General features: G+C 45.8%; 1 protein-coding gene across 2 annotated transcripts in view; it reads left to right on the top strand.

The window, feature by feature from the left end:
* Positions 1-26,716, top strand: part of zeb1b (zinc finger E-box binding homeobox 1b) — a 49,620-nt gene extending 22,904 nt beyond the window's left edge. Inside the window, exons 2-8 of one of the 2 annotated variants that reach the window (XM_082547169.1) lie at positions 11,502-11,657; positions 17,067-17,228; positions 18,121-18,323; positions 18,581-18,686; positions 19,159-20,861; positions 22,135-22,312; positions 22,939-26,716. In XM_082547169.1, the coding sequence (XP_082403295.1) occupies positions 11,502-11,657; positions 17,067-17,228; positions 18,121-18,323; positions 18,581-18,686; positions 19,159-20,861; positions 22,135-22,312; positions 22,939-23,678 (3,248 nt within the window). In that variant the 3' untranslated portion in view covers positions 23,679-26,716. Of the gene's footprint in view, positions 1-11,501; positions 11,658-17,066; positions 17,229-18,120; positions 18,324-18,580; positions 18,687-19,158; positions 20,862-22,131; positions 22,313-22,938 lie in introns of both variants that reach the window. The other variant, XM_082547168.1, reaches the window with a different exon arrangement.
* The last annotated feature ends 1,052 nt before the right edge of the window (positions 26,717-27,768 follow it).

Raw genomic sequence — 27,768 nt, 5'->3', positions numbered from 1 at the left:
CACTTGGCTCATCAGTATGGGGAGCAGTGTGCTCAGCTTACACGGATGAACACGGGATGAATAATGTTAGGTGAACATTGCTGCGTATGACCACCCCTCTCTCCGCCCATCTCCTGTGTGTGTGTGTGCGTTTGCATGTGTTTACTGTGCTAAAGCTCCCATCAATCACACGCCCAGGACCTTTCAGCAAGCCACACATGCACACACACACTAAGACACCAACACACACACACGGCACTGCTGCAGAGTTTATTAAAAGCAAGAGTGTTATCACTGATCTGGCAACACCTGTACACACACGCACACAAATTATATTTATATACACACGAAAGGGTGACAAAATTAAAAAAATAACACTAAATACCTTTCTAATATGCTGGCAACATTTCAGAACAGCTTCAGTGAGAGCTGCCTAATGATGTGCAGAGACCAAACGTTAAGTTTTGCTTCGCATATCTCATGCAAATACAGTAACTGACATGTTTTTAGACCATTTGGCAACCCAGAAATCCTGACGCCTAACAGCCAACGAGAGCAGATTTTACCACGAAATCCGGTGGTCTTGCTCCAAACTCTTTTACTGAATCTGTTTAACGGTGAAGCTGAATCGTACGCCTCCATCAAGAGCCTTGCAGAATCTCTGCATCGAGTGAATTTCTCAGCTTGTGTGGAACTAGTTTGTGTCTTGTATTGCTTGGTATTGCTTAGCATTTGGTATGAACATGTTCAAAATCTCCAGACTGAGATCTGTTGACTGCAGAGACAGTAACAGATGACTCAGATGACTTGAGTTCAGCCCAGAAACCACCAGATCCCCATAGTATTGCTCAAATGTTCACCTTACTGCTTTAATTATTTCACAACCAACAGGACAAGGAACAGTCATGCTGGTGGGGTGACAAGAAGAGCTAGTGCTTGGACAGAGCCGTCTTTCTTTCCTCTTCCTCTCGGCGACAAAGTCAAATCACAGCGGTCAAACAGGAAGGCCGGTGTTCAGGGTCACACACTGCCCGATGGAATTCCCCCTGACCGGCAGGGAGAAACGTGGCTCTGTTTGACCCTGTTCAGTCACCGTGCTGTCAGAGACACAAAAAGCAGGATCCTCTTCTTGCTCTTTGGTGTTTTTCTCCCAGTATCATCTCAGCTCTCGCAGAATCCAAATCAAGTGTAGGCCGGGATGACTTGTTTAATAAAAACAGGTCAGGAAATGTGTCAGCAGCCAGTTGCTGTAAGTAATGCTGCTGGTTAGCTATAGGGTTAGTTTGGGGAAAGTTGGCTCGAAAAGGGGACTTAACAACATCATCTTTCCTGATGCAGGTTTTCCCCCCTAGGACCATCAGATAGGGTCTCTCAAGTGTTTCTACTTGAGAGTACTTAACAAGAAAAAGAAAAGAGAGAACATTTCCCTGGCTGTTTCCCTGCTAAATTACTTCACATTATAGGTGACTTCACATGGAATAGTCCCGAGAGTCCAGTCCAATGATTGCAGTGTACTTGGGTAATCAGGGTCCCACCCTGTTGGCTGCAGCATGCAAAGAAACCCTGGTCTGGCCTCACGGAGCAGAAACGAGCATCTGAACAGAGCAGGAAAGAACATGACTAAGCTGAATGAAGGACAAGACAGCTGCATGTGACTCGCACAGAGTGACTGCATTGTTTGGTTGGCAGTCGCATTAGTCGCACTTTTCGAATTCATTCCACACGTGTTCCCCTTCCTCAAAAGCAACGGTTCATTTTTCTCCTGTTTACAAAGCTGGAGGAAACAAAGCAGGGCGTAATGGCAGGAGTAAACAGAAGCTGTGTTTGACTCGCTGGAGGCCCGTTAGCATAGATGGCAGAGAGGAGTGAGAGATTTGCCCATATCGATTACCCCAGCCACACCGTCGATACTCCCCTCCAAATTCTGACACGGGGAACTAATGGCCTCCCCGGGCCGGTGGCACCCAGACACACGCCCATGCGCCCGAGAACGTAATGGACAAAAGAGGGCCCGTCGATACATCACTGCATGATGAACCTGCGCTTGCCTGCTGCCTCAGCCATTTCACTATAGAGCGCCACATCCAGAGGGTGCATTAACAGTGACGCTGCTCACTCGGCCTGCCATTTTTCATCTGTCCACCCCTGTTCTACTCATCATAGCTTATGTATTAGTTACACAAAGTACAGCTGAAGGGAGTGAGTGTTGAGCAGCCCTGTGGAATAATGTGACCCCACTCCACATACACAGTTTAGTTGAGGTCTTGCATCATGTATACGCACATGCACACGTTCCTTCTCGCCTGGTTTAACAAGACAGATTTTTGTAGCTGTCCATCCAACAGGACGTCTGTAGTCCACCCTTGTGTTCATCTAACAGCAGGGTAATGGTGTGAGTGCTACTGCTTGACTGCTCTTCAGCTCTGTTCGCCCCAGGGGCTGGTGTTGTAGGGGGGGGCTAACCCTTCCTGATCACAGAGGGAAAGGCCATTTTGCCTGGGGAGAAAGGAAAGGACAGTGGTGAAGGGAGTGGGGGTTGTTAGCGGAGGAGTGAGGTGACAAAAGAGCGTTTGTGGATGCAAGTTTATGTCGTTAACCCCTTTCTCTCTGCGCTTCACGCGAATAAGAAGAAACCACTGTGACAACTGCGTGGTGGCCTCGGGCGATGTGTTTGATTGCGCGCCGTGTGTGTCGGGGGTTGTGCAGGACGTTTGGCCTCTGGAGTCTTGTGACAGAGATGACATTCTGGAAACAGGAGAGTAGTTAGCTGCTGTTGAAATGCTACACAGAGGAGAGTTTTCATAAAAAAGGAAGAGCTCGCACAGCGCTTCTGAGTGTTAGCGTCGCTATTAGTGAAGCCACAGTAGGTTGTCAACACGGATCTGGACCGAGTCCTCGCTGAGGTGTGTCGACCTGCTGATCGCTATAAATGGGGAACTTGCAAGTGTTGTAAAACTAGATGCAACCAATGAGCAAAAGGGAACTTCTGGGTTATTTCTGCACTTCCACCTGTCCGTGAATGTGTGTACAAATGTGTGCAAATGTGTCTGTGTGTGTTGCCTATTGCCCTGCAGCCTGTCCCCTCGATGAGACATCTGTCAGGCAGAGCCGCAGCGTCAACACCTGACCTTTACCGAGGCACTTGTGCACCAACCAAATGTTGTCCCTTGCCCTCGCTCTTTTGGGTTAACCCTCTTTCGTACTGCCACTCCCTGGTTGTCTTGATTTCATTTGTTAATTAATATTATTATTCACATAATTTTCCTCATGCCTTCTTCTTGCAGCCCTCTGTTTCCTCTCTCTGTTTTTCATGCCAGTCTGTCAGACAGTTTGTGTCACTCCCTCCCCGGGGCAGCCATCAGTTCAGTTGAGCATCATATGTGACAGCCCAGCTTTGTCTTTTTAAGCCATTAGCAGTTCCTGTCCTCCCACTTTGCCACCATTCCCCTCTGTTTACCTCTTCTGCCCTCTTTCTGTTGCACATCTCTTGCTGCCGACTGGCCTTCTCAGTATTAATCTACATTGTAAGCGCATTCTCGGCCAGAGTGAAGAATTGAACAGTGTAAACGTGACAGCGCTGATGGCTGAATGTTCATTCGTGTTTAATGAACTGAAGTTAGCAGTGATGAGGCTGTGCAGTAAGGTACGCTTACAGGTAAGCAAGATTTAATGAGGTTTTTTCACATGGAGACTTGTTTGACCACACTCCTCCCTCTTTCCCTCCCTCCATTCTTCCCTCCCTCTTCAGAGGCCAGTGTAATTCTCCGTGCTCTGCACTCCCCCACAGTAAACTGTCAAGCCTAATACAGGCAGGAATGTCCAGTCACCTGCTCCTAAAATGCAACAGCCCTGTGCTACACTAACCTAATATAGGCCTGCACTACACAACCAGGTTGGATAACATCATCCCTGCTCATTGCATATATTTAAACACACACCTCAGTGTGCTTCAGCCAAGCTGTTAGGCCACAGTCTTGCAGTTGCAAAAAAAATCCCCCTCCCCTCCAAAAAGGAGGTTTTGGCGTTCTCCCAAAGGGAAATAAGAAGTTTGTAGGAAAAATTCACTCAAATATAAATTCTATTTTTGCTTAGATGGAAAGAAATATTCAGAGTGTAAGTAGCAAGTAAGATAATATATGCCTTAAATATATGCAAACTAGTCCTGCGTAGTTTCCACAGTCGGGAAACTAAAAAAATACCTTGCACACCCAATGGCTCAGCTGATACACGTCTACAGATCCAGCTGGCTACACTCACAATTGCTTTATCTCTGCAAGCTGCATTGCAACCCATCTCTACCCCAGTGTGCTATCTGTTTTTACTGATGCCTGCTCTCTTTAAGACTGGGGGTCTTGCTTCTCTCTTCCCCATTCAAATTTCCATATTCAATTCAATTCAATTCAATTTTATTTATATAGCGCCAAATTACAATATAAGTCGCCTCAAGGCGCTTCATAGATACAGAGAAAAACCCAACAATCATATGACCCCCTATGAGCAAGCACTTTGGCAACAGTGGGAAGGAAAAACTCCCTTTTAACAGGAAGAAACCTCCAGCAGAACCAGGCTCAGGGAGGGGTGGGGCCATCTGCTGCGACTGGATGGGGTGAGAGAAGGAAGACAGGATAAAAGACATGCTGTGGAAGAGAGCCAGAGATAATAACAAGTGTGATTGAACGCAGAGAAGTCTATTAACACATAGTGAGTGAGAAAGGTGACTGGAAAGGAAAAACTCAATGCATCATGGGAATCCCCGGCAGCCTACGTCTATTGCAGCATAACTAAGGGAGGATTCAGGGTCACCTGGTCCAGCCCTAACTATATGCTTTAGCAAAAAGGAAAGTTTTAAGCCTAATCTTAAAAGTAGAGATAGTGTCTGTCTCCCGAATCCAAACTGGAAGCTGGTTCCACAGAAGAGGGGCCTGAAAACTGAAGGCTCTCCCTCCCATTCTACTTTTAAATACTCTAGGAACAACAAGTAGGCCTGCAGAGCGAGAGCGAAGCGCTCTAATAGGGTGATATGGTACTACAAGGTCACTAAGATAAGATGGGGCCTGATTATTTAAGACCTTGTATGTGAGGAGCAGGATTTTGAATTCAATTCTGGATTCAAACATGTTCAGTCTTTACGTTTTTAAGTAAGAACAGTTGAGTTTCTGGCATTTAGATGTAATTCTCCCACTTGTTGATGACAAATAAATAGTCCAGTTTGCACACATCCCACTTTAATTTCACTTGTGTTTGCTCAAACGGCATTTGCTGACCCGGCCGCGCTACTGCCGTTAATGCTGAAGTGGCTGGAGAAAAAGGAAACAAGCCATGTAATGAAGTTTGATGCTCCTGATGTAGCTGACTACATTTAAACAGGCTGAATACCTTCAGGCAGCCGCTCTAATAATATCCTCACAGAGCCTCCACTCCAAATGTCAAGCCCAGACATACAAATTGGCAAAATGAAAGGAGAAGAACACCAATATAGTGCTGTGCAGCTTTCCAAACTCATCAGTCTGTACATGCAGCCTGAATGGAGTCTGACAGCAGAAGTGACGGGGACGTTTCATTCTGCCTGCGACGACCAAATGAGATTTGACGAAGGCTAACGCAACATTAGCCCAGGTTTGTGCTCAGTCGTCTGCCGCTTAAAGTTAGAGTGGCTGTTAACAGAAGGAAAACAACTGTTTACCCAGGTGTGCGCTAAAGGTTTTCTGTACTGGCTAAATATTTGTGTTGCTCTTTTTGGTGCAGTGTTTTTTCATGTGTGTGTGGGTGGGGGTTTCCAGTGCAGTCAGAAGTGAGGAGTAATAAAATTGCATCACTCAGGTAAAATAGTTTTGTTGGCCTGGTGGTTGAAAAAGGGAGGAAGAAAGAAAAAGCAGTGACAGATCAACCGTGAAGAGGTAAAAGAGAACAGAAGGAAGGTGGTTGCTGGAAGCGTGACTGCAGGTTTTACCAGAATCTACAGCAGATGTTTCCTCTCCTCACCTCCGTGTTCCCCCCCTGCACCACCTCACACTTACCCAACTCCTACATCACTGCCTCCCTGTCACCTGCCTGTGCTGTGGATGGCTGGACCGGTTGCGGGAGTTTGCATTTTCTCACCACAGACCTGCTGAGTGTTTGAGAACAGGCCTCTTCACTGATGGACAGAGGGAGGCTTTAGAGATACTGGAAGTGGGTAGCAAAGCAGGAGGTTTACTTCTCCTTTTTTTTTTTTTAATAATTTAGTTTCTTTTTTTGGGGGGGGGGCATCTGTGTTATGTAAATGTATCAGTTACATTCTTTTCTCTCACAGTCACTCGTAATTATTAAAATCCTTCAATAAACAAGGCAGATTTTTTAACTGCTACATTCAGAACACACATTCTCTCAATTAGGTGTACAAGTGTTATTACCTTGGATGGGGCCTTCTCACCTCCAATATAAACATGAGCTGGAGGAATAGTGTAAACTTGGTGGCAGGGCATGCTGTGGATTGTGTGTGTGTGTGTGGTGTGAAGACACCCTCTGGTTCCTACCAGCCCACCTGGCCTTATTTAGAAGAGCTAAGAGGAGCCAGAAGCAGCAACTCACTGTGGACACCCAGTGCAGTGAATGTGTGTGGTTCATCATTAGCCCTGCAGAGAAATACCATCACCGGTTCGTACCTTTACCAGCCTCCGACTCACTTATCTGGGGAGTTATTAGGACTAACTCTGACTAATAATAAAAACATGTGACCTAACAAGCAAGGCCCCCCTTTTTTTTGCTTTACTTTACACTCATTAACACCCACCTTTACACCTCCAAGTATCATCATGCAGATTAAGAGAACAATAGCCTCCATTAGGTTTAGTGTTATCATGGAAAGTGCTCATCAGATGGGAGATGAGTGACCCGCAGAGGCTCATTAGCTCACGTGCTAAAACCTTGATCAGTGTCATTAGGAAGACAAAAGCCCATTGTCTTCCAGCTCACCTCTAAAGTGATTCCAGTGAAGCGCTCTGCTCCACAAGTTGTTGGAGTGCTTTGACAGATGCTGCAGTCTCATATGTGTTAATGAACGGGAATATTTTTCATTTCTAGCAGTCATAGCAAGTAAATACAGAACTGCGTTAAAAGTGACTAATTCTCAGGACTGCTATTCTTAACTTTGGCCCGTACTAGTGCTTCTGTTTTTTTGGCCTTCCCAGCCTTGCTTGGAACGGTGAGTAAGAGTCATTTGGGGAGTTTTTGGAGCTGCATGTTGTGCTGCATCTGTGGAGGAACAAGCCAGTCGCAAACTTGCTGGGAAAAACAGTCTTCTGAGACTTAAACGTCCTCTACAGCTAACTAGGTGGCGCGAAGGGATTCTGTTTTGTGTTATTCACAGTTATATCTCTCAAACCAAGCAGTTCAGGTCAGCCTCTGTTGACCTGCAGCCTGTGAGCAAGCTTACCATAAAAATCCCCATTTCTTTTGTTTTGTTATCGCCACTTGAGTTGACCTTCCTGACTCTGTGGGAGGACGGCTGTTGTTTTAACAAAACCAGCAGCGTTTACCTCAGCACTGAATGAGGCGCCTCACCTTGAGACGGCATTCTTGAGGTTTTGAATGGCACGGCTTTGTTTTACTTTGGTTCGAGCTGGGGTTTTTTTGTAGTGGTTGCCTTCCCTGAGAAAATGGCATTGCAGAGCCACAAGGGCAGACTCAGTGACGGCAGAGCCTGTCCTCTTTGAGGATGCCTGTGGTAGCTTCACCGCTGCCTGCCTGGCCCTGAGCTACAAATGAGATAAGTGGCGTACTTCAATGAGGGAGCCTGTACTAAAGCTAAATATAGAGATAGAAGAGAGGTAGAAGGGCAGACAAAGAGTTGCCGGTGCTCGCTGTGAGTCAATCTGTCTAATCGTGAGCAGAACTACAGCAGACCTCACAATATGTGTCAGTCAGTTGACTGAAATTAGCAGCAGCCAGAGAACACACCCTTTGATCTGTCTCTTTAAGAGACAAACTCTGAGAAAAGTGTTTTGGTTGGACATTCCAGACATAGCTCCTACACATTCTAGTACACGAGGCTGTCAGTCAGCAACGATGAGTTATAGGTTCCTTACGGATATCCTCGTAGTTAATGAATGTTTGTTCAAAGACTGTCTGTGTCACTGTGTCCAAATCCAAAGCTCACTTTTTAAGCCAGTCACTCACACCTTCAGGGCCCTAGAGCACAGAGATAGCAACCTCCCAACAAGGCTGAGCTGAGATAGTGCCATTCCTTTCTGACACACCTCAGTGTGGCAGAGCATAAACTGCACCAAGCACTCCTCCCTCTTGTTCATCAATCAGGCCAGGTTTAAATAGCGAGAGCTTAGAATAAGAGCCGGTGTGTTTACACAATTACAGGACACTAAGTACTCGTGCAGGACCAACAAAAGTGAACCTGCATTCGGGGACACATGGCACTCAGTGTTCCATGCCGCTGAAAGATCAGTGACAACACGTCTGCCAAGGTGATCGCCGGACCTGTTTTGGGAGTAACCCACCCAGTCATCGGTTCTTTGCCAGTAATTGATACAGCCTGGCAGGTGTCATAACAAGACAGGCCCCTCTCTCTCTCCGGCAGGCTTATTTAAGTGTGGCTGACACAGACTGCCTGGCACTGTCTTTCAAAAGACTCTGGGAACTTTGCAAATGGGGAAGGAGGGTGGCGAGTGATGGCGAGGGTGGAGAAACTCGAGCAACTGTGGCTTTAGTCTTTTACTAAAGCATTCAACGACAGCCTGCATCTGTAGCGTGTTAAAGAGAGCTTTTTGCAGGAGACGCGAGGTACCATGGAGTGCTGTGATCCACACGGAGGAGTTCTGGTGCATCTTCAGGCCTAAGCCACACTTAAAGGCTGTTATTTTCTCAGGTGTTCCACACATTGAAACCTAGAATAAGCATAGTTGAAGAAGTAAAGCTCCTCACCTCCTCCACCTACCGGCACTTTTTCTCTCTCAGATGCGTAGGAGTCATCCTCCTGTTGTGTGCTAGCATGCTAGCGCTAATGAAGCCAGCTGTCCAAACGCTCAGCCTGGTCAGCCAGAAGGGACCGCAGCCTTTGTTGATGCTAGGTGTTACATCTCCTGTTGGAACACACACTTTTGTTTCAACACCGCCAACCATTTGGCACAGGAAGGGCCCTGTCTGTTCAACTCTTCTATCACACAGACACACACGGGCACCCGCGATCCACTACTTCTATCTCTCACCCCATTTGCTGTACTTTGCTGCTTTTATTGTCCTGCTCGCTGCCACCTCCCCATCTGCACACGCCAGCACATTGATTTTCTCTCTACAGCTTTATAGTTGATCATTTTCTTTTGACACTGCCTGGCGGAGCGCGTTGGCTTTGTAATCGCTGACCTCAGCTCCACACCTGAGTGGCTGTGGCCCCACAGCCTCTCAGACTCATCCCAAAGCAGCTTCTGTTTCACAATGAAGTGCTGCACCCTGAGCGGACAATCCCCGGCTGGGTCGCTCTTACAGCAGAGAGAGAGTTTGGCATTGTTAGGCAGACAAGCAAGAAGAACCGATGCAGAGCAGTTCATACATAGCAACGCGACATCAAGCTAATTAATTATAGCTTTATTTGAATGGGATCCCAGCTTTGTGGCTTCAATTGTTCTTGCCTGTCAAGGTCTTTAAATAGATTGCAGGATGTATCCTGGATAGCGGAGCCAAAGGATGTGCAACACCCTGCCGAATGTATCTCTTGAGTGTGGCGCTCACATCACGATAAAGAAAAAGAGAACCTACTCTTTTTCTCAGAGAAAGAGGAAAGAGGTTGTGAGTGAAATAGTTCTCCTGATGAACCCCGATTGGATTTCACAGCTGCGGCACAGCAGCGATGACCCCGCGCAACGACTCGCAGAATAACAGCTCCTCTCCCTCCTCAACCGCCTTTCATCCCTCGCCGCCCCCCTCGGCCTTTTGCACAGTTACTGAGTGAATACGAACCAGTTGTAAATGACCCGCACGACGCAAAAGACAGAAGGAGAGCGACCTCGCTGAAACAATTCTCATTGATTGAACCAGAGGCTCACGATTCTCCCAGATACGCCTCCTCCTGACAAATTTGCAGCCACTTCAGAAAGAGGTGGGCGAGTGGGGATGGGGAGAGTGAAGGGAAAAAACTGTTCAGGTGCTTTGTACTCAGTGCATATTCTGTGAGTGAATGCAGGTGGTGTGTGCGTGTGATAGAGCGCGTTGTGTGATGTGAGATAAAGTAGCCAGAGAGCTAGTTTGAGCGCCGCAGCCCGGGCCCTCTGCTGACGGGGCTGCTCTCGCTGGAGAATTGATTTGGCCTCCGAGAGGATCTGTAGCTCTCTCTGTGGAACAGAGGGATGGAGGAGGAGGGGAGGAATGGACGGAGAGTGGGTGGAAGTAGCACAGGTGGAATTGAGAGATGGTGGAAATGAAAAGAAGACACGGGAGCACACAGCCAGCGCTCGCACACACACACACACACAAATGTGAAACAGACAGTCGGTCAGGAAAATTTACTCCCCGTAATAACCCTCTCTGTAGGCTGGCTGTCTCGATGTCTCCTGGCTCCTTCAGCCCGAGCAGGTCACACCGACTCCCACACAGCACACACACCACTTCAGCACGAAATCTAATGATCTCACACACTGCTTTAGTGTGCCTGTGCATGTGTGTGTGCAAGTGTGAATGTTCTCTGTTCCTCTGCTGCACGGAGCCTGTTGTTCAGAAGTTTGTCTTCACCGTTGGATTCAGATCGCTCACATTTTACTGCACCGAGCATCAAAAACCTCTCCGGCATTATTTTTAACGGCCCCTCGTTCACTCCGTGTGGTTTTATTCTCTCTGGCTTTAACAACACCCCCCCCCCTCGGTAGGGGTCATTTTAAGTTTCATCTAATCTATTTAGCCTGGGTTATTGGGTTGGGTTTATTTAACTGGTGCTCCCACTCCCTGCCCCCTCCTCCTCCTGCTCCTCCTTCAGCCATTCCCTTTAATAGTTTTGACATTTAAATGACATAGTACATATATTTAACCTCGCTGGCTCCTTGCACACTCAGCGCTCGTAAACACAACGCACATACAGCACACCTCTTATTACCTTAATCAAAAAAATACAAATGCCAAATGTGTGCAGCTTCTAGGATTGTTGTAGATACATTTTTTTGTGGTCTTAGGAGTCAGTCAGCAGCACATAATGGAAGTTTTAAGACTGACAGCCACAACAAACTCACAATAAATCACAACAACCGACGGTCTCTTCACGTTCATCCTTTCACAGTGTAAACCGCTGCTCTCCGTCGCTTTTTGAAGCCTTGCTGCTCACTCAGTGAACAGCGGGAGACGGAGCTGCTCAGCGTACAGTCCACAGATTAGTGTTTTAGGAAAAATCCGCCTATGACAAGTGATACTGCTGTGGGTTTGGATCCCAAAGTTAGCCGTTCAATTACCAAACATTTATCTCCAATTATCTCCGTACCGCCCCAGCAGCTTCTCAAAAACATGCACCCCAGTCATTCTGATGTCTTCCCTTGTTTCTTCTTTTCCAGTCACTAACTACAATAATGTGGTGGAAGCCGGCTCAGACTCGGACGACGAGGACAAGCTGCACATCGTGGAGGAGGAAGGCAGCCTGGCGGACGGGGCCGACTGCGAAAGCACCCTGCCAGAAGATGAGCACCCCAGGGAGCACTGCTGGGACCGAGGTGAGGATGCGCAGTGTGTTGTCAGTTGTTGTGAAGCAAGCCTACCAGCTATCTTGGCCTCTTTCTGAAACACAGTTGATGTTTTTGCACCAGGAAAAAGCTCCAAACGAGTGCTCGCGTAATCTGATTTTCTGCTTTGAGATTCGAACGTAACATGATTTAGTATTTGCTACACCTGTCTGTAGACAAATGCTGGTTTGTTCAGTATCTGAAGATGAACAACTATCAGAACATTTATATTTTTATCATTTCTCCTCTGACTGGCGTTCGTGCCACACTTATTTCTGAAAAAGCTTCTTGTTTTTTGGGGGTTGTTTATGCATTTGCTGTTGTTTTAACCTCAGCAAATGGACCGTAGGCTAAGTTAAGAAAGGCCTCGCTGACATCTGCACACAGTTAAGTACCAGGCTTTGTCTCATTGTGAAACAGAGTGTGAGGAAACAGGTACTACATCCAGCTATGGCAGGAAGCATGATATTAAACAAAGACAATGCCAACAGAGGGAGAGACCTTCAAGCAGAAAAAAAATAACCTTGTGGCCCACCGAGTCAGTGGAATGCTTTATGGCACTGGTGGGCATTGGTGGGGCCTCCGTGAACTTCTTTTTACCTCAAAGCACGCGGAAGTGACATCAGAGGCAGCTCACCGCCACAGGAAGGGGCTGACGTCACAGCACTCCCCCCTCCTACCCACACTAAACAACAATTGCAGGTGCTGAAGGACGTTGGTGTTTCAACCTGGGCTCAAGGCCTCTGTGCTGCTGACCTCACACTGCATGCGCACATAAATCTGTATTCGTACTTGTGGCGCTGTGAGCTTCAGGCTTGTGCCAAGAACTGAAGGTAATGAGATATTCAGCATTTTAGCCTGTTGTGCTACTTGGTCGTTTTGGGCTGTGATGTGTGAAACAGAAAGGAGGCTTCAGTTTAGCCAGAGCTCAGGTTAGCAGAGTGAAAATGTCCAGTAACATATCACTTTCAGTCTGTGCAGTGATTTTTTAATGTATTTTAATTCCTTTGCAGTGAGCAGCCTTCAGTTTTTGTCGCACAGTCACACCACAGACCTGTGCACGCCGCAGCCACCTATTCACCAGACGATGCTGTCATTCTCATCACTGCTCTCCAGCTGTAGCTCCTCGCATCAGGGGAAAGTTGGAGGAAGAATAATGTCATTGGTCTTGGCTCGGGCTTGTGAACATTAAACACTTCAAAAGCATGAGTTACACTGAAACAGCTCAGTGAGCTGGCCGTGCTCCACAGTTATGCCTGATCAGGCATATTTTCTTTTGCCTTCAGTCATGTACAAACACACACGCTCTGTCTAGCCCACATCTCATACATCAAGCAGCATCTTAGCTGTCACCCTGGATCGCACTGATGAAACACGGGAAAGCCGCAGTCCTTTAAACAAACCCTTGCTCTCGGCCCTTCATCTCTCCTGCACTCCTGAGAACAGAGTATCTGGTGCAAGCCTTGAAAAAGTGACCACCACCCACTAGTCTTCTCCTCAGCAGAGCCCGGTTTGCTTCAAATTAAAGCCTTGACACCCATTCTCCAGAGACTGCTGTGCTCCAAACTGGAAAAAAATGTTGTTTTTCTGCACCGTCCCTACTTTCCTTTTTTTACCTCCTCATCCATTCCCTCACCATTTCTGTCCTTGGGAATCATTCCTCTTGATTATACGGTATCATGGGTCGCCCTGCTCGCTGTCATTACTCATTCACTCCTAAATGATTGTGGAGCAGCGCAGTATTGTTGCAGTAAACTGCAGTCTGCTGTCCTCTAAGGACAGGCTGACTAAGTCATGAGGAGGGAAAGGTAAAGAGAGCGGTGACCTGGGAGGGCCTCTGCTTTACATTTAATGACTCGAGGAGTGTGATTACATCTCAGAGAATAGGTAGGCTGGAGCTGGAGAGCTTTGATATGGCGAGGCTGCAGTGAAAGGCTGGGGAAACACAGTCTTCCCTGTTTCCTCACTGTTAGCTTAATATGCAGAGACAATATTTGATGCTTGCTGAAACTCCATTTTGTGGTTCTCTGTGGCTTCATGGACGCACATCAACACCTACAGTGCGTTCCTGTGTGCCTCACATCATGTGATGTTAAAACTGAGCCACGGGAAAGGAAGAAACCCCCGAGGGTTGGAAGGATTGCTCAGTAGAGACTCAGAGCACAAATGTTTGATATCACTAAGCCAAGGATAAGTAAATCATTGTGGACTTGGAAATACCTCACATCCCTTCTCCTGCTGACAGGAGATAAAGTGGAACATCTTTTCTAACGAGTGCCTGTGTGAATCCCGATTGCTGATAGGCATCGCCCAGCCGAGATAGAATCGGCAGACGGGTCTGGACGCACGACCACAGGAAGCAGCAGGGGCAAAGGTTGGCCAGGGCAGGAAATGCATCATGGGACAGCATTGTATCTTGTTGCAGAGATGTGGGCAGAGAAGGGAGCGAGGGAAAGAGAAGAGGAGAGAGTGGGTGGTCTGGTGATTTTGTTCTAAGATGTGCTGTAGTTGGGTTACACCGTGCAATAAATAGTTTTTTAGACAGGAGCTGCAACAGAACATCCTGCTACAACCTCACGGGGGCCGAGTTTCTGCAGCTGTTTTGTAACTCGCTTGTGCAGCGGTGCATTCACATCCCTGTGTCAGCAACATAAATGGCCTATGTGTGATGTTTCATAGCAGGGGAGCAGCCTGATAACACGGAGCCGCCTCGGAAAAGCCCGCGAACCCTTCTGGCCGGGCTCTGTACCTAGCAAAGAGCCGAGAGAAACACGTCATACCTTTCCAACACGCACCCCCAACTGGGACTCTACTTCACACACACGCTTAACATTTTGGTAGCCTAAAGGTGTGTTTGGATGTTGCCTTTAAGCGTGAGATGGGAGCTAAACCCAGCTTGCTGTAGCAAAGTGCTGATCTGCTGTCGGATCATCAGTTTGCCACATGTGACACATGTTCTGCACGTCAGCATAACTTTAAAATATGAAGCTTTCACTTCCAACCGACTCTCGTGTCTGCCAGTTAAACGCAGCTCACCAAGCAGCAGATGTCCATGGAAGCTGCTTTCTGGGCTAATTTTGCTCAGCCCGTCATGACCTTTATCGAGCCCTGAAATAGTGAAATGAATAAAATCTGCCCATCAGATCTGTTCCATATTTAACCAATGATGGGTTTAGATCCCATTAGCTCCAGTAGAGAAATTAAAATATTACCACCCACCCAAAAAAAAAGTGTTGATGAGATAAGTTTAAAACATGAAATGTAGGAGAGGTATATTTTTAAACCATTGAAAAGCATGTCTAAAAATGAGCTTCCTTTTCTGTAACTTCACAGTGTGGAGTTAGATCACATGTGTTATGTTTTTTTAAAAACAGGCCTGTCTTCTTATCTGGATTGGCCAGTATGTATCGTGCGAGATAAAATAATTGATTGATCTTCCTGTAGCAAGACACATCTTGCTCAGAATTGGATACTTGGCCACTTTTAAACCAGGCTGATTTCATACTGTGAATATATGGCAAGTACAGTGTATGTACTTGAGGCGTGTCTGCTACTTACTCACAGTTGTTCCTCTGTTATTTATTCGTGCTGTGCTTTCTCTTGTTGGACTTTGCGGAAGTGTGAATGTGACTGCTGATGATTTGTGTGTCTCTCTGGGTTAGCTGTGTGATAAACTGGTCCACCTGGTTAGGATCAACTGCGGTGACGCTCACTGGATTTAAGCAGTGAAGGATGGGATTCAACTCTGTGACCAAATTTAGATGGAAAAGGATCTCTTCCCTCTCTCTGTCTTTTCACCTTTAACTTTTTCAACTAATCTGAATGTGGTTCAGATGTGTGGCAGAGTTGTCTTTTGAATGGCTTTTTGATGAGTGGGAGGTGGTTAATTCAGCTTACCTCTGCTACGGTCGTTTTTTTTAACTCATCAGAGCAAATGCTAGATATTGATTTTCTCATCTAACCCTTAGCCAGAAAGCCATTTCCCAAAATGCCAAATGATTTCTTCTGCTATGAAAAATGAGGTAAACATGTCTACGGGGTGTTACTGTTGCTGCTGAGGTCATGGGAGAAAAGCTGAGTGATATTCAGGGGGTTTTCAGCCCCCTAGTGTGGGCTGAGAATTCCTCGATTAGACTTTCTCAGCACCTGCTGCTGGCTTGTGCTTTCACACACACACACACGTTCATCAACAGACCGCCTCGTTCTCCATATTATCTCCCACGGGCTCATTCCAGGATGGGAGGTTTTCTTCAAATGGTCTTTAATAACCATAGCAACAAATGAGTGCCCTCATATTGTTTCACAGCTTTGTTAAGGTGCGCCAGAGGAAGCCGGAGTGAGGCTGTGCGTAAGAGCGCTGGTATTCACTGTGCGTCGGCGAGTCATGAAGTGCTACACCTGTTCCCGTCTCTGAGGAGAAAACAGCTGGCCCCGTCGTTCAGCACGCTCACAATTCACAAAACACAATCCTCAAATCTGCACTAAGCAGGGGTAGAGCTTAAATCGAGCCATAAAACATCTGCCTGGTAAACACCAGCGCAGTAGACTTTGCTTTTAGCTCATAGCTCACTATTCCAATTATTCTCTGTAATGACACACACAGGCACGCTAACATATCCATAATATCCATTGAGGAATAATGCTTGTGTTTAATAGCTGACATGCTATACCTGGTTCCGGCAGCCACTCCAGGAAGCGCTGCGAGAGCAGAGATAGAAAGAAGGAAGGAAGCTTTCATGCATCCCCAAGTCTGTCCTCAGGTTACACTTCCTATAACCGCAGCTTGGTCATTAGTGCTCGTTACTAGCTAGTCGGGCTCACGTGATGTGGAGAAGGAAGGCGCTCGGCTTCCACATACAGCACCTCATTTGCTGGGATATTAAGCACAGTCTAAAGGCCAAGCCTCTTCAGAGAACACAGTGTTTGTGCGTCCATGTGTGTGTGTGTGTGTGTGTTTGTGTGTGCTGGGTCTCGTGAAATGTCTGTCTGCTGCAATGCATTAGGACAAGATTCATCACCTAATTATCAGTCCAGTCTCTACAAGTGCCTTACCTAACATAGGGAACAGAGGCTGTCCATTCACTTCTAACAAAGAGCATGGTGTTCATACAGTAGCCTCTGGCCTTTGATGTTAATTAGTTTCTCATCCTATTGTGAAGTGTAGCATTCAGGATGTTGTGTTTTTCCCCCTCAACGCCGCACGCCTCGTTCTGGGCTTGTGGGATTCAGTTCAGTCATGACACTCTTTTTGACACCATGGATTATTGCATCTCATATACAAAGGTTAAGGTTTCATGTGTGCAGCGTGCATCAATAGAAAAAAAGGTGTCAAAATAACGAGGTAATCAATAACATTTCTGCAGTTGAGGCTGTAATCACTCTATGTTTGTCCTCTCGCAGTGAAGGAGGATTGTGTTTCGGATGGCGAGGATGATGTGAGCACAGACGCCCTCGTAGAGGAGATGCTCCAGCAGGGAGACACAGCCGTCATCTACCCAGAAGCCCCGGACGACGAGCCTCAGCGCCAGGGCACTCCCGATACCGGCATCCACGACGAGAATGGTACAGGGCATTGCTCGCTCTAAAACACACTTTTCATCTTAGATCTCAAAGCTACAGCAACCCACCCAGTAATTACTCGCCCCAGGGGGGCGGGGGGGAAACAGCTCTACCTGCTCACTGTATCACCTCTGGTGTTAACTCCACCCCATTAGCGCCACTTTCCGACATCATTACACACACTGCTATTTGTTAAGTGCAGCACACTGGGGCCTTTATGACTCCCGGGCTTTTGGCTTTTACCTGCTACCACTGAGAGGAAAAAAAGAAAAAGGGAGGTGAGAGGGAGGGAAGGAGGGAGGGATAGTGAGAGGAGGAGGAAAAAGCAACACCTGAGTAAATTTGTCACGTCTGTGTGAGCTCTGACTCACAGCTACCTGAGCGATAATGTGTGTGCATTCCCATCTCGAGGCCCTCACCTGTCCCGCAGGGGAAACTTAATACATCACCTGTTAACAAAGTAATGTTTTACCTGTGTGGGAGCTGGCCAACTGAGACCCTGTGTTAACCAGATTGGATCCAGACGGGAGGCTGTTGTTTACCACGCTCACTTTTCTCCGCGTGCGTGGGCGTTTTTTGAAATGCTTCAAATGCGCAACAGGACATCGGATCATGAGATATGAAGGGAGTGAAAGCTGCAAGTGCTTCTGAAGTGCAAATGAAGTCTCAAAATGTGGTCGTATACATATGTTTTGTTTACAAAGACAGGCAGGCATTTGGATAGATGATTAATCATCCATTTGGGTACCTGTGTCCTGTTTACCTGTGGGGGAGGATCCCTCAGGGATTGGTTAAATAGCACAGGAGTCGCACTGTGGCAGGCCACGTGTAACATCAGGAGTTTTTAACCCCTTCTTCTTTCCCCTGCTCACTCTCTGCCCTTCTTTTCCACTAGGAACTCCGGATTCATTCTCTCAGCTGCTCACCTGTCCGTACTGTGCACGGGGCTACAAGCGCTACAGCTCTCTGAAGGAGCACATCAAGTACAGGCACGAGAAGACGGAGGAAAGCTTCAGCTGCCCCGAGTGCAACTACAGCTTCGCCTACCGCGCCCAGCTGGAGAGGCACATGACGGTCCACAAGAGTGCACGAGACCAGGTAGAAACTGACTTCTGACAATTTCTTTTTCACAGAACGATTAGAGATGATTTGTTCCAGTAGCACACCTGCTTGCACAACGCTGTAGCGATTGTTCAAATCGACCCTGCTTATCTTAGCTTAGTTTCCTTAGCAGCTTCCAAACAGGATGAATAAACAAGAACTTTTGCCCTCCATTGATTAATGACATGAATTAGTCGCAGTTCAAAGGTTGCGTTTCCACTGTATATCTCACTGCCTCACCCCTCTCCCGACAGAGACACATCACACAGTCGGGAGGCAATCGTAAATTCAAGTGCACTGAATGTGGCAAAGCATTTAAATACAAGCACCATCTGAAGGAGCACCTACGCATTCACAGCGGTGAGTGGACAACCCCTGTCTCCATGGCAGCGTATTGTGTATGCGTGTGTGTGTTTGTGGATGGGCGTGTGCTTGGACGTGAGCGGGGCGGGCGTACGCCTCGCGAGCCTCTGTTGGCCGCAGATGTTTGAGTCTCCTCTGAAGCAATATTTATGTTTTATTTCTGTTTCAGCCAATTCCCCATATTTAGATATCCTTCATCATGTTTCAGTCCATTGTGTGCTCTTCCTTAATGCGCAATAATTGTGTTTCTTTTGGCATTATGGGACAGCAATTAGAGAAGGGCATTTCCCACTGGTGCTATTACATCAGCGTTTAAGCATCATTGAATTAGCTGATTAGAGCTTTTTCCTGTCGTGCTGCTCATAGCCTAGCTTGCTCATTTAGCTTCATTCACTAATGGAAATTTGTTTCTCCTGCCCCCAACCGCCCTTTTCTTTTTCTCCCTTGTACACATTGTGGTTTTATCCAGGAGAGAAACCCTATGAGTGCTCCAACTGCAAGAAGCGCTTCTCCCACTCGGGCTCATATAGCTCCCACATCAGCAGTAAGAAGTGCATCAGCGTCATCTCAGTTAACGGCAGATCGCGCCTAGGAAACGCCAAAACCCAGAGCCAGGGTCAGTCACCAGGACTTTCAACACCACCCTCGGTCCTCCGCACTCAGATTAGGGAGAAGCTGGAGCACAGCAAGCCCCTGCAGGAGCAGCTGCCGCTAAACCAGATCAAGACAGAACCTGTAGACTACGAGTACAAGCCAACAGTGATATCGTCCCCGACTGTGACCGCCATGAATGGCGGCGTTTTCGGCGGAGGAGCTGCAGCTCCTCTGCAGGGCACAGTGCAAGCTGTGGTCCTACCCACTGTGGGGCTGGTATCGCCCATCAGCATCAATCTGGCAGACCTGCAGAATGCGCTCAAAGTGGCGGTGGATGGTAATGTCATCCGTCAGGTGCTAGAAAACAATGCCAAAGGCCAGGTGAACTCGGGGCTAACCACTGGAACGCTTCACACCCCACAACAGCAACTCATCTCAGCCATCAGTCTGCCAATAGTGGGTCAGGATGGAAATGCAAAAATCATTATCAACTACAATTTGGACCCCAACCAGGGTCAGCTAACAGCCCATAATCTAAAGAAAGAGCCAGAGCCTATGTCACCAGCTCAAACCACCACCAACACGTTCAAGTCCCAGAAACTCCCAGAAGATCTGACTATCAGAGGCAACAGGGCCAATGAGACAAAAGAAAAAGAGGAGAAGACCACTAAGACTTGTCTCCTGTGTGACAACTGTCCCGGTGGGCTGGATGCACTCCACGCCCTAAAGCACTGCAAGAAGGATTGTCTCAAACTGAATGGCGCAGGCCTGGATAGGTCCGATTCTACTGTTGCTGCCCTGCTGTCAGACGGAGGTCTCTGCAGCCAGCCCAAGAACCTGCTGTCACTGCTCAAGGCCTACTTTGCCTTAAACGCAGAGCCCACCAAGGATGAGCTGGCCAAGATCTCTGACTCGGTCAGCCTCCCGGTCTCTGTGGTAAAGAAGTGGTTTGAAAAAATGCAGGAGGGTCAGATATCTCTGGGTGCCCCAACACCTCCCTCAGAGGAAGAGGACACTTGTGAATCTAACAGCGTGGTGTCTCTGGTCCCAGGGAAGGACAAAGCCACTGTAATTCCTCCTGTGACCCAGGACAGCCCAACAGAAGCTACCCCAGCAGAGATCAACGGCACTCACAGCTCGCCGGCCTCCCCTTCGCCACTAAATCTGACAGCCGGAGGTCCTGGCCCAGCGAAGAAAACCCAGAGCACCGAGGGACCCCTAGACCTATCGCTGCCGAAGCCAGCCAGAGATGAAGCAGAGAGAGCGGCCAATAAAACCTGCCTTTACCCCTCCCCTTCCTCTGGCTCCGCCAACATGGACGAACCCCTAAACTTAACTTGCACAAAGAAAGAGGCATTGCCACTCTCAGCCATGGGCACCTGCCCCACCGCACTGTACGCCAGCCAGCCAAGTGCCAAATCTCTTGACATCGTCACCACAATGCAATGCCTAAGAGCACTAGCCACCAACAACAAACAGACTATCTTGATCCCCCAGCTGGCTTACACCTATACCACTACAGCAAACAGCCCCGCAGGGACCGAAACGCACGAAACCATCCACCTCAACGGAGTCAAGGTGTGCACCATTTATGTCCCCTCATTTTATTAGCAGCAGAGCTGATACAATGATGCTACTCGTATTTGCACACTAAATATGAAGCTAGCTAGCTTATGTAAATATGTAAAACAAAGGTTCTGACTCATCGCTAATAGGACACACTAATTAACTGTTACCTTTTATTTACGTGCCAAAGGAGACAGAAAGGGTTATGTTACCTTTTGATAGAGCCAGGCCAGCTGTCACGCCCCTTTCAGGGCTTTATGGTACTCTAAGCTAAGAGGCTAGTGGTAGCTTCATATTTTCCCATCTCTTAATCGTTTAATCGCTAGCTTAAAGAGCTAAACTATTACACCCATTTCCAGCTCTTTGTTTTTATTCACAGAGCAGTTTTGCATGATTTACAGTTCAGATTAATCCCGGTGCCACTCCTTTATTCAGCAGAATAGCTCCCTTTAAGCATATTTTTCATAATTAACACTTTAATTCTAATGCTTACAAAAGAGCTTAATTAGTTTCCTGAGTTATCAGAAAATATGTTTGCCTTCAATTATGTGAGTTATATAAAGGATTGAGGGTTTAATCCATGAACAACTTTGAGAATCAAGTGCATCGGAATCAAGTTGGCTTTTATCTTTTTCGGAGCAATCAGTCAAAACATTCAATCCATGTACGGGCTTGTTGTTCAGAACCACCATCACCTGATAGATAGTCTGAAACCATCCAAAATCAAATCAATAAGTCATATATAGAAATGTCAAAATTGGGCTCTTTGTAAAAATGATAGCCCTTAATAGTTCTTCATTGTGCAGACATCTAATGGGCCTCTAATGATGGATGTAGATGCCTGGGTGTGTGAGTGATCTTCCTGGGCTGTCACCCAGAGGACATGAGGCTGCACTTTACTGCAAAGCTTCTATTGATCTGTTGGAATCTGTTTAAGCGCCGCACCTCTGCCTGCCGCATTGATTTATCGCTGTTGTATTATACTTTTGTGTTAAGTGGATTGGCATAGACCTGTCTTGTAAAAAGGAGCCCTATGCATATATATTTGCTCCTTAGCCATGCCAAGCAGCCTGTTTGACTACAGCAGTGGATAGGTTGCTAGGTTCAGAGTTTCTAGGAAAAGATTGGTAAAAACCTATGATCAGGGGATGATTCAGTACCACATCCCACAAAGGACACATAGTTTACTGGTATTCTGAGTCATCAATTGTCTTTTGCTGTCAAACAGATTGAGCATAACTATGCATTCCTACAAGTGTGTCTAATTTCTCATATTCCCCAGGAGGACAGGCAAGACACGGGTTCAGAGGGTGTTTCCACAGTCGAGGAGCAGAACGACTCAGACTCGGGCCCTCCGAGGAAGAAGATGAAGAAGACGGATAGCGGCATGTACGCCTGCGACCTGTGCGACAAGATCTTCCAAAAGAGCAGCTCGCTCCTGAGGCACAAATACGAACACACAGGTAAACATTCGTGTTCACACAAACACAGCCAGAAAAACAGAACCGGAACTTGTCTCACCATCGCTCACTCTGTTGGGTCCTGGGAAAGATGAGTCAGAGTGCGAGCAAAAGGGGGATTTTGAGCTACAGCATAAAGAAGGGTGGACACCTCCATTCCAGCAGGTATTACTCAACATGCACAGAAGAGGTCTGAGAATTTCTTTCCGCCAACTCCCCACCTCTGCGCTGCCAGCTTCTCATGTGAAGCAAGAGGCGAGCTCTGGTAGTGATTTGGATTGCTCCATGATGATGATTCTGTGGCCAAGCTCAGGTCAACACTCTCAGAGGCATTTTCGATGTTTTTTTTCTTTATTACTCTGATACCTGGCTCGGGACCACAGTTTTCGGCTCCAAATGATCTCATGCTAGGTGAAACTAGCTGCTCCCTGCCTGGATAAAGTTTTCTTGAAAGTTTTGAAGCACAATCGTTGTGATTTTGTTGTATTGTTTGGAAATGTTCTCCTTGGATACACTGATGATAGATACTGATTTCAGCTTTCCGGCACTGGCACCTTATTGTTAATATTTTCTCTTTGCATAAATATGTTTGATGTGTTGACATCTATTTGCTTTGTTATTCTCTGCAGGGAAGCGACCTCACGAGTGCGGCATCTGCAGCAAGGCCTTCAAACACAAACACCACTTGATCGAACATATGCGGCTCCACTCGGGGGAGAAGCCGTACCAGTGCGACAAGTGTGGCAAGCGTTTCTCCCACTCAGGCTCCTACTCCCAGCACATGAACCACCGCTACTCCTACTGCAAGAAGGAGACGCAGAGCCAAGCGGGAGGGCGGGAGAGCCCGGAGGAGGACGGCGAGACCCAGATCGACATGGAGGTCCTGAGCGGGGCACAGAGACAGCTCCTGGCCCCGTCCCAGCTGGACTCAGATGAGCGAGGGAGCAGCACCAGAGAGGATGAGGAGAGCGAGGAGGAGGAGGAGGAGGAAGGCGTGGTGGACATGGATGATATCCAGGTGGTGCAGATAGGGGACGAAGGAGGGGAAGAGGAGGACGAGCCAGAGGAGCGGAATGAGGAGGAAATGAAGAGAGTAGCGGTGGAAGAGGGAGGAGAGGAGGAAAAAAGCGAGACAGGAGAAGAGGAGGCTGACACCGGACAGGAGGATGGGCTCGGGAGCGTTCAGGAAGAAACCAACGTGGAGGAGGAGAAGGCGATGGAAACTGAAGGAAGCTCCCCTGAAGCTGAAACTGAAGGTGGCCTGAGCGAAAGAGAAGGAGGAGAGGTCGCAGAGGAGAGTCAAAGCGAAACAAACAGGAACGAGGTTTGTGAAGATGAGAAGCAGACGCCACGGGAGAAAGGAGACTAAACGAGGAACCAGACTCCTCTACTAGACACAATCAGACTCCTCCTCGCTGTGTGCAGAGGAAGAACGCACGAGATGATGTCTGGTCACTCTGACAGTTCACTACTGTGTAGAAATCCAGGTGTGCCTGAAAAAATACTAGTGACTTTTCCACAGGAGAACGGTTTCTCGCTGTTAGAAAAATCCATTTGTAAAGAAAAAGACGAAGACGAACGTGAATTTTAACAAATGAAGGACATGCATTATACAGACTTTGGAAGCTAGAGCCGACACGTTTTAGATAATGTTTTATTACTAAAACACCTTGGGTCATTTCTTTTTATCAGTGTTACTAATTTTATCACTCATATTTTAACCTTTAAAACCTGTACAGTTCGGGAGATATTTCTATATCTTTTTATTGCCAATGAACAAAAAAAAGTCAGTATTTTGTTAGGTTGGAAGGAAAATAAGAAAAAATCCTGTGCACTACAAGTGGCTTGGTTTACCTTTTGATGGAGCAGTTGAGTTGTGTTGTCTACCCTTCAGTATTACCGCATTAGATATACAATGCCATCATGCTAGCAGATGCTAGCGTTACAATTCTTTCTTTTTTTATAGTTTTGATTGGATCATGAGCCTTATGAAGAAAATATCATCAGCATTTAGTTCCTTCGAGACTTTGTTTTCTTCTTCTTTTTTTAAAATCAGCATTTAACAAAAATTGTTTGACATGTTGGGCAAATATTTTCTTTCTTGATACCAATTTGGTGTAAAGCTCAAAACCACTTAGCCATATTGGTAGCCTGGCAGCGTCTGAACAATTACTAGCACATTATAGATCATTAATTTAAACCCCTAAAACTGCACACAGTCATGTTTACCCCTGTGCAAATGCTTCACTGTGGCCTAAATGCAGTTCAATTGGCATTTCCCTCTCCTGGTTCTGCTGTCTTAAGATCAGGGTTTTTTCTTTAGTTATATAACCTTTCGTAGCTTCTATAAGATTAACATAAGACATGGTCACATTTTATTGTGCAATCGTAAACTATGTTAGAAAACGCTATTACATGTCCCAGAGCAGACGTTTGCTAACGAGAGACTAAATGAGGCTACAGAAGTTTCTGGGAAATACTCAGCAGCTTAGTATTGGTGATGCCAAAGTCATGGCAAAGCCTAACTTTAGAACAATTTGTGGAGATGATTTTGCTTAACAAATCATGTTACGTATCTTTCAGGTTTCCACAGAGATTTTCCACGATAATCCAAAAGCCAGTGGAAAAATCTTACTGGCTTTTTATTGAAGGAATGCTAACTTCCAGGTTCACCTATAGAAAAGGCTGTTGTTCTATATAAAGATACAAAGTATATGTAGTATGTTGGAGTTATATTGAAAAGGGAAATTGTTTATGTTAAACTTTTCAAGAAAGTTTTTCACTAAATATCTATGAGATAGCCTGTTCATCTGTAATGCTGCTCTGCTACATGTGCTGCAACAGCTAACAGCTATGTAATGACACCAAATATAAAAGGCCTCAATTTCTGCAATTCTTAAAAACAAATCAAAAGTATCCCAATATCTTCTACATTTAAGCTGATAAAGCAGCACTCAAATATCCGTCGCCCTCTCCTTTAGACGGAGCCAGGCTACCTATTTCCCTTTGTTTCCATTAGCTTAGCTTATTGCTAAGCTAAGCTAATTTTAGTTACTAGCAAGACAGTATAAAGCTCAAAATGTCAAACAAATTATTTAAAGTTCAGAGCGAGCAGAAAGCGGATGTAGAAAACTGTCTCATCCTTCCTATAACCCCGCCCCACCCTCCCACCCTCAGAGCCTTATGCAAAAAAATAACATTAAAATGATCAAACTGAACAAGAGAAGCATGCATATCAAAAGTGCCACTGAATATTGCTGTTGGAGCTATGATCAGGTATTGCCGGGTCCAAGATCAACCGATAAGCCGGGATACTGTTAACTTTGGCTGGTGGCCGCACCAGAGAGAGTATAGTTTAGCGTAAAATGTGTTCCTGTGTTATAGATTTTAAAGAATTTGCTTTCACCTAATCTGAGAAACGAACAGAAAAAAAATTGCAATGCACATTTTGTTTTTCAAATGGGTGATGATGAAATACACTTTCTTATTTTTGACTGTCCTGCCTTTCTGAAGCTTATTCAGTGCACTTGTTTAAACACACCATGAAATGCTCAGATGTCTCTTCAGGTAACAAAATGTAGGCAAATATGAATCCTAGGAGTTTAATCCAACATCGTTTTACCTGTCAGTATTATTTTTTATTTCATTTTTTTTATTTGTTTTCATTTTTTTGCTCTTACGTTGTTTTATGTTCCGTGTCCGTGTGCGTACTGTATGTTTTCAGCAATGGCAGTATTATCCCCACCCCCAGCGAGTTGGGTATGTCTCTTTAGTCATAGAGAACTTTTATATTTATGTGTCTTATTTTTTATATTTCTTTATGGTTATTTATTACACTATGTAGTGTACAATACTGTAGTTTGTATTAATACGATAATATATTTTAGTATGGGACAAAAAAAGAATCAATGGCAAATAACTACAAGCCTGGAAAAATCAGACTCTGGCATACTGAAGTATGTTTTTGGAACAAATGAAGTGATGTTTTTCTTAGGGAAAAAAAGAAACTCGCACCCTGCAAGCCTGAAAATTGGAACCTGTGACCTCTGCATCCATTCTCATGTTAGTTTAGTTTTCTTTCCCCTTTCTAATATGAAGCTACTGAACTTTTGAAAACTAATTGTATGTCTAATAGCATGAGTGTGTTCTGTTGTATTGAAGGATGATCCTTAATCCCACAAATTGTCCTTTTTGCCAAGCCAAAATAATATTTGACGTACGTTCTTATTTGTTTTTATTTGTGCCAATTTGTTACTTTATATGTCAGTGTCATGACCGCACCCAGTTTTATATGCCCCCCCTCTTTAACACCCTCATCTTTTTTTATAGTGATTGTTTTTGTTTTGTCTTTTTTGTTCATTTTTTATGACTCCCCATCTCACAATAAAATACATCAATTACAAGCTGTTCGGTTTGTCATGAGATTTTTCATTAAGAGTTTGGAAATTACAAAACGCTCTTTCATGCACTTCTGCTTTCATGTCTTTCTAAGCTTTTGCTTTCTTAATCAGAATTTTGAAAATAATTTTGAAATGTTCATTTTAGAAAACACCGAATTAAATCTGGCTGTGGTGTAAAACATGGAGAAATGCAGTTCATGGTCACATTTTGTATTTGGGATTGATGTTGGTGAGCCCCACAACCAGTGTAGGAGTCGTTACTTTAAAAAAGTAGTTTAGACACATGACTTGTTAGTTTTCTTAAAGGCAACACAGTACATTACTTAATTACTTGCCAGAGCAAGTAAGATGTTACACTACTCATTACATTACTTACTACATTACTCATAGGATAGGATCTTCCCTTTAGTATTTCCATATAAACACAAACGGGGTTAAGGCAAAGCAAAGATGAAATATAGCACAAAGAGATTTCAAAGCGATCGCCATGGTGATTCTGCTTTTAAAAAACACACAGTTGGAAATGGACCCTGTCTTTTTTACCTGTTGAGGATCAGGGTCCGGCTGCTGGGCAGCATGCAGTCGGGCTTTAACATCATTCTCGGCTCTTGGCTACACTGCAAAAACTCAAAATCCTACCAAGTATATTTGTCTAATTTCTAGTCAAAATATCTCATCAAACTTGTTTTTAGACTTTTTCCCACTTAATACGAGATATTTTTGCTTGAAATAAGTGGAATGAAATCTGCCATTGGAACTGTGGGGTAGCATAACATAAGCAGCAAGGAAAGTGACAGGAAGAAAGCATCAGCAGACTGTTCAAGTTTCTTTTAAGTGTCCTTTGTTTTCTGGCATCACCATTCAACAATTTTTCACTCAAAAAGTCAAAATCCCACCTGCTTTACACAGAATTCCACCCACAGCTGAACCCTTATTAATCCCTACCATTGAGAAAACAGGTTAGACCAAATAACACAGTCTAGACAAAGAAACAGGAATAAAATCATTCTTCCACTTAAACTCATTTACCCAACTGACAGTTTGAAAAGTCAGTCTCTT

The sequence above is a fragment of the Aulonocara stuartgranti genome (genome assembly GCF_965226115.1).
Source record: "Aulonocara stuartgranti genome assembly, chromosome: 9".
NCBI classification, from domain to species: Eukaryota; Metazoa; Chordata; class Actinopteri; order Cichliformes; family Cichlidae; genus Aulonocara; species Aulonocara stuartgranti.
Note: the sequence above shows the minus strand (reverse complement) of the source record. Positions and strands in the feature narration are given on the sequence as shown.